Here is a 12,401-nt window from a genome sequence, read left to right as displayed (position 1 = left end):
GGGGGAGAGGGGGAGAGAGGAGAGAGAGAGAGAGTCATTACCCTCCTTTCTACCCAGTGTTTAGTGCACAGTAAATGCTCAGTATATGCCAATAGTCCTGGATATCTCTGGACATAAACTATGTATTATCAAAATACCTGCCTTTTATTCTCTGTTCAAAGCTGCTTTGTATCACGTGGGTATAATTTTGAAAACTGTCAGTGTTAAATGTCTAATACACATTTTCCCAGACCCATTATCCCTAGGATCCATATAAATGTCCTCTTCTTATGGTTGGGCAGAACAGAAAACCATTACTAACAAGCATGGAGGACAATATGATGATGAAATGTGCTCTGCAGAATATGGGGGAAACTGTGACCAGGAGTAGCAGCTGGGAACCAGGTAAGAATGGGAATAATGAAAGGAAATTAGGTTTCTGAAACACGTGGATTCTAAATTTTCTCTAATACTCTCCCATAACCTCCTATTTCATTTCTTTCTCAGCCCACTGCCATCCTAACAAGTTCCATGACAACAGTTTCTCTAGAACTCCCCCATTCCATGGGGGAGTCTTCAACTTACCCTACTAAAAGAACCTCTCTTTTCTCTAAATAATCCCCTTTCCTGCCCTTGTTAAATTTCAAACAGTTAAGATGAGAGAAAAACAATGGGATACATAAATGGTTTTAAAAAAAGCATCACTTACTTGCTTATTATATCACTTGGGTCCTGGAAAGGAAGAGAACACAGATTGTCTTGGAAATAAGGTTCCCAAGGGCTAACACTGTGGGCTCGTTGAGAATGAGTATACAACAGGACTGTACAGAGAGTTATTCTGATAGGCCTGGACCTGTTCTGTTCTTCAGTGTAGTATCAGTTTATAGCAACGCATGCTTCCCCTCCTTTCCCCTATTTGAGTCTAGACTGTCTCCTCCAGGGAGCCTTCTTTGATTTACAGATAGATAATAGTCTATTAAGAATCCTATTGTTTGTCAGGTTAAGACTGAAACCTCAGCCTGCCTGGGAAGGCCTCTACTCAGTTTCCCTCTTCATACCTATCTCATCTTCCCTTTAACTTCTTCCTCACTTTAACTCCTCTAGAAAGGTAGCTTTCTTCACTCTATCCTTCCTATCTTCCTATCTATCTTCCTATTCCTATCTTCCTCACTACTTAGATCCATCTTCTATTATCACCTTATTAAGTTTATTATCACATGGCTTTAATTCTAACCAGTGCACTCCCAACAAATGGAATGTTCAGCTCCTTTCTGCTAATCCAAATCTGTACATTTTTTTTCAAGGCCAACATTAAGAGCCTTTTCTTCCATGAAGCCTTCCCTGCCTAAACCCTAGCTTTTCCCAGAATTCCTGTGGCTTCCAATCTGACCACAGAATTAACACTGAATTATTTGTCATAATTATAAATGTACAGATCTTACTATCTCATTGTATGGTCTGTGCTTAGTAGAGTACCCTGTCCATTGCAATTTGGGATATAAAAGCTATTGGTTGGCTGATTAGCTTATCAAAGAACTTAGCAATAAAAATAAAACCTTGGCTCCCCTGACTCCTGGTCCAAATCTCATGCTAATGGAGGGGCCACACTGCATCTTAGAGCAGGAGGACCCAAATATAGTTTAGTTGGTCCCTCACCAGCAAAAGTTCAAGTGCTGGCTGCTGAGCCTTCTTCTCAATTCAGAAATCAGAGTCCCAAGGCAATGACCTAATGACCTCCTCAAAGCCCTTGGTAACATGGCTGTTCCTCCATTCAGCGAGCTCTTGCTCTGTCCCCTCCAGCCACTCCAACAGGTACTGCTCTCTCACTCTCAGGAAATGATGGCCCTGTTCAAACACTGGTACAATGTCTTGCCATGGTTCTGGAATTTTGTCTATAGTAAAGGCAGAAAGAGGAAGAAGATTTCTTCTGAGAGGCTAGGAAACACTAGAACATTTGTGAGATCTGGGGATTAGTCCAGAATGAGAATCTCTCCAGTCATCCTTCCATTCCCTCAATGTCCCCCCACACTCCCACCCCTCACACATGTATGCAGAGCATTCACTTGAGACTTCTATTACCAGCAGAGCCTGAATCTCATCTCCCATAGACTGAAAATTCTGAATCTTATCCTGGTCTCCCTTCAGAATCTTCAGATGGTTTGGAATTTTAGCCTGTGGAAATAAAAATGAATAATCTCAAGATCAAGATGAAAATGCTCTCAGTATAAAATGAGCAATGCAAAGTGATTCTGGAGTGAAATCAGATAGTGTTAGACATTTAGTATAAAAATAGTCATGTAGAATAGTTTCCATTTTAATGAAGAAACAAAGCGAGTGCTATGTAGCTTAGAAAAGTTTCTTAGAAGTGAGACAATAGTTTATTATCACAACTACTAAGACTTATGGTGTAGTTTATATTAACAGCCTCTTTCCACCAAAAATGTAGATAATTTATATTAAATTTAATAACAAGGAAATAAAAAAATGAAGGAAAGTATATATACTAACTCTAAATTATTGCGAGAACAATTAAATTGGTTCTAAGATTTCTGTCAGCCAAGGAGAAAAGGGAAACAATGAATTGCATAATTCTTCTTTAGCAAACAGGAGGAAGCATAGTAGTACCTCAGAGGAAATAGTAGTTTTTTATTTCAAGTTCTGAAATAAAATTTGTACAGGAGATTTTATAGAGGATATATATGCTCAAAAATATTTTATATCAATTATGTGCTGAGAACACGCAAATTGAAGCTATATACTGAGAGCTATCAAGAGTGATGATATTCTATAATGCTAGTCGACACCTCATCCAAATGCCAAAACATCAAAGCAATGGGATACACCTATTATAAAAGGGAAACAAACCATTTTTATTATCCAAATTCAAAGGATAATACTTTACCAAGAACGTTCCATACTAAAGAATTTGGGCCTTTACCTCATAGTTGTTAGAATGGTTGTTATTTAAAAAAACAAAACAAAACAAAACAAAAAAACAAAGATAAATATTGGTGAAGATATGAAGAAAAAAGAACCCTGGTACACTGCTACTGGGAATGTAAACCAGTATAGCCATTATGAAAAACATGAAATTTAAAATTTAAAATTGGAACTATATGATTCAGCAATCCACTTCTAGATATACATCTAAAGGTGTTGAAACCAGGATCTCAACGAGATATCTGCACTCCCATGTTTTTTGCAGCATTATTCACAATTGCCAAGATATGGAAACAACCTAAATGTCTATCAGTGGATAAATGGATAAGGAAAATGTGCTATATACATACAGTGAAATATTATTAGTCTTAAAAAAGAAGGAAATCCTGCCATTTGTGATAAAATGGATGGACCTAGAGGATATTTGCTCAGTGAAATGAGCCAGGTACAGAAAAACAAATAATATATAATCTCACTTACATGTAGAACCTAAAATAGTCAGACTCATAAAAACGGAAAGTTGAATGGTGGTTGCCAGCAGCTTGGGGGTGAAGAGAAAGAGACAGAGGAATGGGGAGATGATAGTAAACGAGAACAAAGTTTCAGTTATGCAAGATAAATAAATCTTGCAGATCTACTATATAGCATAGTGCCCCTAGCTAACAATACTGTATTATTTGCTAAGAGGGTAGATGTTAAGTGTTCCTGTTACACATACACACACAATAATGATAAAGGAGGTGGGAGTTGTATACATAAATATGTACAGCTTTTTACATGTAAATAATACCTCAATAAAAGTTAAAAAAAAATAATTTGTATCCTGAAGGTACAACATAACAGACTGGGGTTTGGCAGGATCCTTACGCAATAACCGGGCAGCCTTCTCCAAGAGAACAGCAGAATGGTGCCTGTGCCCTTGGGACTCCCAACGCATAACATACAGTATCTCCTGGTCATTCTTGCAGTAGTAATGGAGCTTTTTAAAATGTCACCCACATACCTTCTCTGCTCATTGCCCAAGTGATCTTTCTTCTCTGGGTTGTCTCCTCAACCTTCTTACTCCAGATGTTCTTCACTAGGCTGGCCATCTCACACGTGATGGATATTCTTTCTTAAAGACTGACCTGCAGAGAGAACAATGTAATGACTTCCTAGTAGCCTCACAGACCTTAATGATGCTGTGGTAGCATAAGACATGACTACAGTTAGTGGGTCTCTCAAGCAGTCAAGACAGCACCTCATCCTCCAGGTTTCTTAGAAGGGAGACAGCAGCCAGGATAGCTGCTGTATACCAAAGCCCTACAGAGAGTTCTTTCCCAAAAAGAAGAATTACTTGCTATGAAGGCATGAAAGAAAAAAAAGGAAATTGTGAGTTTAATTAACAAGATGGAACCTGTGAGAAAAGTGTTTTTTATGCCCAGACTGTTCCTAACCTTTTTCCTCCAAATCCAAAGTTCTTTCCAGGGTACTAGTCAGAACAGATTCTACATGTATTTAAGTGAGATATTCTAGATTATCAGAACATAAATCCCCAATAAAGTCTGAGGAATTTGCCTTGCTTAAAGACTGACTTGCAGAGAGAACAATATAATGGCTGCCTAGTAGACTCAGACCTTAATGATGCGGTGGTAGATCAACACAGTAAAAAAAATTTGCTATAAATAATCCAATAGTAGAGAATAAAAATTATAAAAACTTAGGTCTATATCTTAAAAGTCATCTGAGAATATAACAGACTATTAGAAACCATTAGGTTCAATCATAGGTCTGTTATTCATATTCTGCATGAGAAGGCTCATCATCCTGATTTTCAAATATTTTTTTTCCTGGCTTTACTGAAATATAATAGACAATTAGTTTCTCGTATTTACATTGTACAATTCATGAGTTGTTTTTTCAATTATAGTTGGCATACAATAATATATAGTTTCAGTTGTACAGCATAGTGGTTAGAGAACTATATAACTTACAAAGTGATCACCCCACTAAATCTAGTACCCCTCCTGCCCTTTACATATTTGTTACATTATTAATTATTTTCCTTATGCTACACTTTATATCTCCATGTCTCTTGTAACCATCCATTTGTACTTCTTAATCCCTTTGCCCTTTTTTGCTGTCTGCTCCAAACCCCCTTCACCCAAACCCTCCTCCCATCTGGTAGCCGTCAAAATATTCTCTATCTATGAGTTTATTTCCATATTTTTGTTGTTAGTTTTGTTTTTTAGATTCCACATGTATATACAATCATGTGATATTTGTCTTTGTCTGACTTATTTCATTCAGTGCAATACCCTCTAGGTTCAAAAAGGCAATGTATTTTTTCCATCTCCTTCCTTTTAGTCTGTGTGTGTCTTTTAATCTGAAGTGAGTCTCTTGTAGGCAGCATATGTAGGGGTCTTGTTTCCTTATCCATTCAGCCACCTTATCTTTGGTTGGAGCAGTTAATTCTTGTCCATATTAAAGTACTTGTTGATAGAAATGTAGTTACTACCATTCTTTATTCCTGTTTTTGATACATCTTTTTTCTTCTTAAAGCAGTCCCTCCAACACATCCTGTAATGCTGGCTTGGTGGTGATGAATTCCTTGAGCTTTTTTTCTGGGAAGCTCTTTCTCAGTCCTTTGACTCTAAATGATAGCTTTGCTGGATAAAGTATTCTTGGTTGTAGATCCTGGGTCTTCATCATGTTGACTATTTTGTGCCAAGCCCTTTTGTCCTGCAGTTTCTTTTGAGAAATCAGCTGTCATATGGGTGACCCCTTGTAGGTAACTAACTGCCTTTCTCTTGCTGCTTTTAAGATTCTCTCTTTGTATTTAATCTTCAGCATTTTAATTATGAAGTGTTGTGGTGTGGGCCTCTTTGGGTTCCTCTTTCTTGAGACTCTCTGAGCTGCCTGGAGTTATATGTCTGTTTCCTTCACTAGGTTAGGGAAGTTTTCCATCATTATTCCTTCAAATAGTTTTTCGACTTCTCGTTCTCCCTCTTTTCCTTCAGGTACCCTTATGACATTGGTGTTTATACATTTAATTGTGTCCCATAGACTCATTAAATTATTATATTCTTGGCTTCTTTTTTCTTGATGTTCTGATTGGGTGTCCTTGGCTTCCCCATCCTCTATATTGGTGGTTTGATCCTCTTCTTCAGCCACTATGTTAATTCCCTCTAATATACTCTTCATCTCAGATAATATATTCTTCATTTCTGACTGGTTCCCTTTTATAATTTTCATTTCCATTTTTATGTTTTGTATCTTTGTTAAAGTTCTCACTGAGTTCATATACATTTCCCCTAAGTTCATCGAGCATCTTATAACCAGTGTTTTGAACTCTGTATCTGTTAGATTGTTTGACCCCTTTATTCCTGGATCTCTGTTCTGTTCTCTCCTATGGTTTCTGCTTCTTTGTCTTCCCATTTTGGCTGCCTTTCTGTGTCTGTTTCTATGTACTAAGCAAAGCTCCTAAGTCTCCCGGTCTTATTAGTGTGGATTTGTGAAGTAGGTGTCCAGTGACACAGTCCTCAGAGGGATTCAGCTGTAGGCCAAGTTTAGCCCTAACCTGTGTCCCTCTGGGGCCACCTGTTAAGTAAGATTACTTACCTGTTAAGTAAGATTCAGCAAGCAGTCCACAGTATAGTTGCCTCAACAGGCCATGCCAGGGACCGAGGTCAGCTGCCACAAGTATGAGTCTTGGGGTTGGCTCAGCAAAGAGCACAGGACTAGCTAGGACATAATTAGATGGGGCTTTGGTGGGGCTGCGAGTTTGGGGAGGCAGAATTTCAAGGAATCCTCTGGGCAGAGCAACCTCTTATCCAGTTTGATGACATCTCAGCTATGGCAATGCTGAGTCTGCTCACTGGGATTGGGGAGGGCTCAGCAAAGAAAAATGGATACTGTCAGCACTTCTGCCTAGGAGAGGGCCTTGCCTCTGGCCCTCTCTGACAACTCAGTGTTCCCTTATAAGTCCCTCATGTCTCTGCAGCAGCCAATCTGGCACTGGTGCTTAGAGCAAGCACGTCCATCACCACGGAAGTCCATTCATGGACACGGCCCCTTTAAGAGGTGTCTGCTGCTGCTGCTGTAGACTCTGTCCCACTCAGCTACTTGAGACTGGGCAGCCTCGCATCTTCGCCCCCTCCTACCGTCTCCTGTTGCAGGGTGATTTCTTATTTCTCTTTCTAGTTGTAGTACTTTCGTTCATCTAGATCCCAGGTAAATTTACTTGCTGTTTGTTCCATGTTTTTGTCACAACTTTGATTTGGTCGCAAAGGGATGAACAAAGCCTCTATCACCTACATCATTTTTTTCCGTCCTAGTTTTCAAACATTTTGAAACATCACAGTAAGAAATGCATTGATATCCCAGTCTAATATACATAAGCATGCACACACCCACTTACTCTTTATTATATGTAAAATATTCTGATTTTTAAAATTACAGTTTATTTTTTTCCTCCATTTCTCAGGAACTGTACCAACAACCACCAGAGGGGAAAGAGACTGAGAGGAGGATGAAGAGGGTCAAATATATGGTGACGGAGGGAGACTAGACATTGGGTGGTAAACACACAATGCAATATACAGATGATATATTACAGAATTGTACACTTGAAAATTATATAATGTTATTAACCAATGTCACCCTAATAAATTTACTTTAAAAAACTCAGAAAAAAATATAGGTAGAGATCTCTGTGTCCTTGGGTTAAGCAAAGATAGAATACCAAAACCACAATCCTTACAATAAAAAAATTGATAAATTGGACTTGATCAAAATTAAGAACTTTTGCTCTTTGAAAATTGTTAAGATATTAAAATTCAAGCCACAGACTCAGAAAATGTTTGTAAATTATTTATTCAATAAAGGACTTTTGTCCAGAATATTTAACACCGCAATAAAAATATGGTCAACGTTTGAATAGAAAAATTCACCAAAGAATGTAAACATGTGTATTAAATAGATGGCAAATAAGCACATGAAAATATGCTCAACACATTAGTCATTAGGGAAATATGAAACAACCACAACGATGTCACTCACTACATCTATTAAAATTGCTAAAATAAAAAACCTGACAAAATCAAGGAGTGATGAGGTTATAGAACAAGTAGGACTCATGCATTGCAGATGAGAATCCAAAATGGCACAGCCACTTTGGAAAACAGTTCTTATAAAGGTAAACATGCTCTTATTACTTGAGCCAGCAATCCCAGTCGTAGGTATTTATCCAGAGAAATGAATACTTAGGTTTACACAGATGTTCCTAGTAAATATCTCTTCTACTGAGGAATGGATAAAGTTTGATATATCCATTCAATGGAATACTAGTTAGCAATAGAAAAAAGAAATCACCGATGCACTCCACAACATGAATGAGTCCAAATACATTATGCTAAATAAAATAAGCCATAGTCAAAATCGTATGATTCCAATTATATGACAAATGGTAAGGAGGTAAACAGCAATTGTTACCCCGTGCTGGGGTGAACACTACAAAAAACATGGGAATTTGGGAGGATGATGGATCAGTTCTATATCTTTATTGTGGTGGTAGTTAAATGACTATATACATCTGTTAAAATTTACAATACTGTACATTAAAAGAATGAACTTATTGTATGTAAATTATGTTAACAAAAAATGGGGGCAAAGCAGAAATGAAACTCAGCATTACACTATGCTCTCACACCACCACCTATAACTCTGTCATATTAAAACTACCTATTTATATGTCCCAGATGAGACTCTTAAAAATGGGAATATTGTCTTATTTTTTCCCTATACCTAGACCCTAGTTGTTTGAAAAAGTGCCCAGAATAACTTTGAAAAAGTACACCAAGTTCATCTGTGAGATGAAAAAGAATTTAAATTTTTGTGAGTAATATCCTTTGTATACTGTCATCCTCCCAACATCTCCAAAAGACATGAATCATCTCCATTTAGTACAAGAAGAAACCAAGTCAGATTGTAGAATTGTGGAAATTCAGTCACAAAGGGTAGAAGTCAGTATCTGATCTCAGGACATTTTGCACAATTCACCTCCCAGCTCTGAGTTAACCACTAAACAAAATAAGCACAGGTTTAGGACACCAAAGGGAAGGGAGTCTCCACAGTCTTGTTCCCCTAACTCTTTCACTGCCACATTCAACTTTAGTCATTTTTTAAAATTGTAATTGTCATCTTCAATTTAATCTGCATTGTTTTTAGTTTTATCTGGCGTGGTGAGTGACTAAAAGTTCGGTTTGAAGTGTCGTCAGATATTACATATGCTTCTGTCTCCTGGAGTGAGATGGAACTGACTAGTATTTAATTCATCAGCTGATTTGTGTAATGGACTCTTCTGCTCTTTATGTTAAACTTTGGAAAGGCTGAAGGAGAATCTTATAGAGCAGCTCTTAATCCAGCCCTGATGCTCCTACCACCACTATGACCCCCATTAAAGGGGGATAATAATAATCACCACAACCTAGAGGACTGCAGAAAGGATAAAAGGAGATCAGGTAAATAAATAATTATTTTGCGAAGCAAATTGCCCTGTAGAATGTTGGTTATTATTTCCACGCCAGGAAATCAGAGCAAATATTTCATTTTCAGATGTCACCCTGAGCCTTACAGGGACCCTCTTATTTCTCACTCCTGTGTCAATAGACCAGTTGTCTCAGTGCCTGGCATACCTCACTCTCAGCCCCTCAGGCCCAGTCTGCACTTACTTGGGCCTTCTCTGGGCTCTGTGGAACCCATCTGCAGGTCACCACAAATGAGGCCTCCGTCATTTGGCTCTGCTGCCGCTGCTGAGGCCACTCCAGAGCCCTCCGGGGTTACCTAACTCTACCCACACCTCTGGGCCCCCCAGCCCCTCAGTCTCATCTCGAGACCCTCTGGAAAGGCCTCCACCAGGCAGCCCAAGGGCCGAAGCTCATTGCTTGGTACCCGCACATCTACTTTCTGGCTCGTCATGCCTATGTCACTGTGAGAAAGGAAAGGCCTGGTGGCACCAGGAGGATTAGCGGGCTACGAATGCTTTTAAAATAATTTCTATTTGCACAATGTTGTGATGCTCAACAATTCTGAGGCAGGGTGCAAAGGTGTGGGAAGTCCCATTTTCTGAGTCAGTCAAGAGTGAGGAAGACAATGCAGACAAGACCAATTGGCCAAGATGGAGGCCCTCACCTTGACCATGTAAGTCCCTGTGGGCTCTCTGGGGCTTGCCCTATAGTTGCCGCTCAATGTGGGGCACCAGTGCTGCTGGAAAAGGTGTGTGTGTGTGTTGGGGGAAGTCTGGTTCCCAGAACCTGAAGGTAAGGGTTTTACCCCCTGCATCCAGAGGTTCACCCATCCAGAGTCAGGTGCTTCCGACATTTTCAACCATTTTACTTTTACCCTTTTGAAAGTCCCAAGTGCTCCACCCCTGACTCTCCACAGCCTTTTGGAGAGGTTTTAGACTGTTGGAGTCAACCTCTAGATTGGTGAAACTACACAGATTTCACTAACATCCAGGATAAGAGGGCCTAGAGGAAAATGCAGTGAGAATAGTTGAAAAACTAGAACCTGTGGTCCAGCTTCTCATATAACAGTGAGAGGAGGTATCTGGGGCCTGGTCTTGTTTTCTAGTAGAAATAAAGAATCAAGAGAGCCTGGTGACCTAATTGTGACACGTAAGCATAACTATGTGTTAAGGTTGGCTCAAAGACAGCTATATTCATTGGTATCCCAGAATTCCTCAGTTTTTGCCTAGAGGAATGTGTAAGGCCTTAGCAACCACTTCATTTGATGCCAGGCACCCCATTATTATTTACCTCAAATTAGGAGAGCATGTTGGCAAAGTGTAATGTCACATATTAGCAACCAATCAATGAGAACAAATCTGAAGCTTCCCAACACTGAAAAATGGGCCAAAAGATGGAAAATAATCATTGTAATTATGAAATACGCTTTGGCATGGAACTTATAGCTCTACTGCTTCTAGGCCATGTAGATTATTAGGCTCATTATCTTTGGGCCCACAGAAACCTCTAATGTAGCGTTTGAATACCTGGAACAATCCTATCCACCGTCTCCCAACCTTCTCCTTCAACATCTGACAATACCTAGAGACAATTTTGGTTGTCATATTGGAAGAGAGAGTGATATCCCTACACAATAAAATATCAGTAGTGCTGAGATTGAGAAATCCTGCTCTAATTGTTATGGAGGCTACAGCCCTAAGTATCTAGCTTCAATAGTGATTAGCTATTCTTTCATCTATATACTTATTTAGTATATAGTGTGTATGTGTGTGTTTGTTAATTATAAGGAATTGACTCACATGATTATGGAGACTGACAAGTCTCAAGGTCTGCAGGGTGAATTAGCAAGTCGGAGAGAACCAGTGGTGTAGTTCCAGTCTTAAGCCCTGCAGGCTCAAGACCCAGGAAGAACTGGTGTTTCAATTTGAGTGTGAAGCTGGAAAAAGCCAATATCCCAGCTCAAAAACAGGCAGAAATAATTCTCTTATTTGGACATGAGTCATCTTTTGTGTTCACAATTCCATTGCTAAGTACATATCCAAAAGAATTGAAAGCCGGGCTCAATGTTTATATCAGCATTATTCACAGTAGGCAAAAAGTTGTTATAACCTAAGTGTCTATTAATGAATGAACTAAACAGAATTTTGCCTATACATACTTTTCTGCCATAAAAAGAAATAAAATTTATGCGTCAACATGATGGATCATGAAAACACTATGCTCAGTGAGATAAACCAAAACGAAAGGACAAGTATTGTGTGATTCCACTTATATGAGGTATCTAGCTAGAATAGGCATATTCCTAGAAACAGAATGTATAACAGAGGTTACCAGGGGCTGGGAATGGGGGAAGGGAGAGTTGTCATAAAAAGAATTTATGTCGGGGAAGATGAAAATGTTTTGGATATAGTGGCAGTGATCACACAGCATTGTGAATGTATTTAATGCCATGGAATTGTACACTTAAATGTGGTTAAAATGATCAATATGTATGTTTTACCATAATAAAAATGTTTTTAAAAAGTGTGTGTGTTAAGTCACCATGTCACAACTTATTCTAAACTAAGAGATAAAACAATTGCTAAAACAAAATATTACCAATAGTATATTTGGCTTCATGTAAGGTACAAGCCCCAGAAAGCCTAAGCACTCCGCAGCAGTATCTCTTGCTGGGCCCTCTGGACATTAGCGGCCTTATGTAGTATATCCACTCCAACATGTCCACTTCTCTGAGTTTTTGATCCCTTCTTTCCGACCTGCTGCAGCAATTCTGGCATTTCTACATCACTTAGTGTAGGTAATTGCATTCTCCAAGCTTCTCAGAACTATCCTAGCAGCGTGTTCATACTGTTTCCCAGGTTCTTTTGCAAGGGTGTTAAATCCTGACCCCCAGGAGAATTCTCTCATATCAGTAAATACTCTCTTTCCTAACTGTGTTCTGCTCCGTCCTTTTCTTACAGCACCCCCAGAATCCAG

General features: G+C 39.0%; 1 protein-coding gene across 1 annotated transcript in view; it reads left to right on the top strand.

Annotated features, from left to right (window-relative positions):
* The window catches only part of LOC120593392 (uncharacterized), a 39,589-nt gene extending 28,451 nt beyond the window's left edge, over positions 1-11,138 (top strand). The window contains exons 4-5 of the mRNA XM_039851201.1: positions 282-384; positions 7,385-11,138. Coding sequence (XP_039707135.1) covers positions 282-384; positions 7,385-7,422 — 141 coding nt within the window. The 3' untranslated portion in view covers positions 7,423-11,138. The remainder of the gene's footprint in view (positions 1-281; positions 385-7,384) is intronic.
* Positions 11,139-12,401: the final 1,263 nt, after the last annotated feature.

This window comes from Pteropus medius, unplaced genomic scaffold (genome assembly GCF_902729225.1).
Source record: "Pteropus medius unplaced genomic scaffold, Ma_sr-lr_union100, whole genome shotgun sequence".
NCBI lineage: Eukaryota > Metazoa > Chordata > Mammalia > Chiroptera > Pteropodidae > Pteropus > Pteropus medius.
This window is presented reverse-complemented; position numbering and strand designations above follow the sequence as displayed.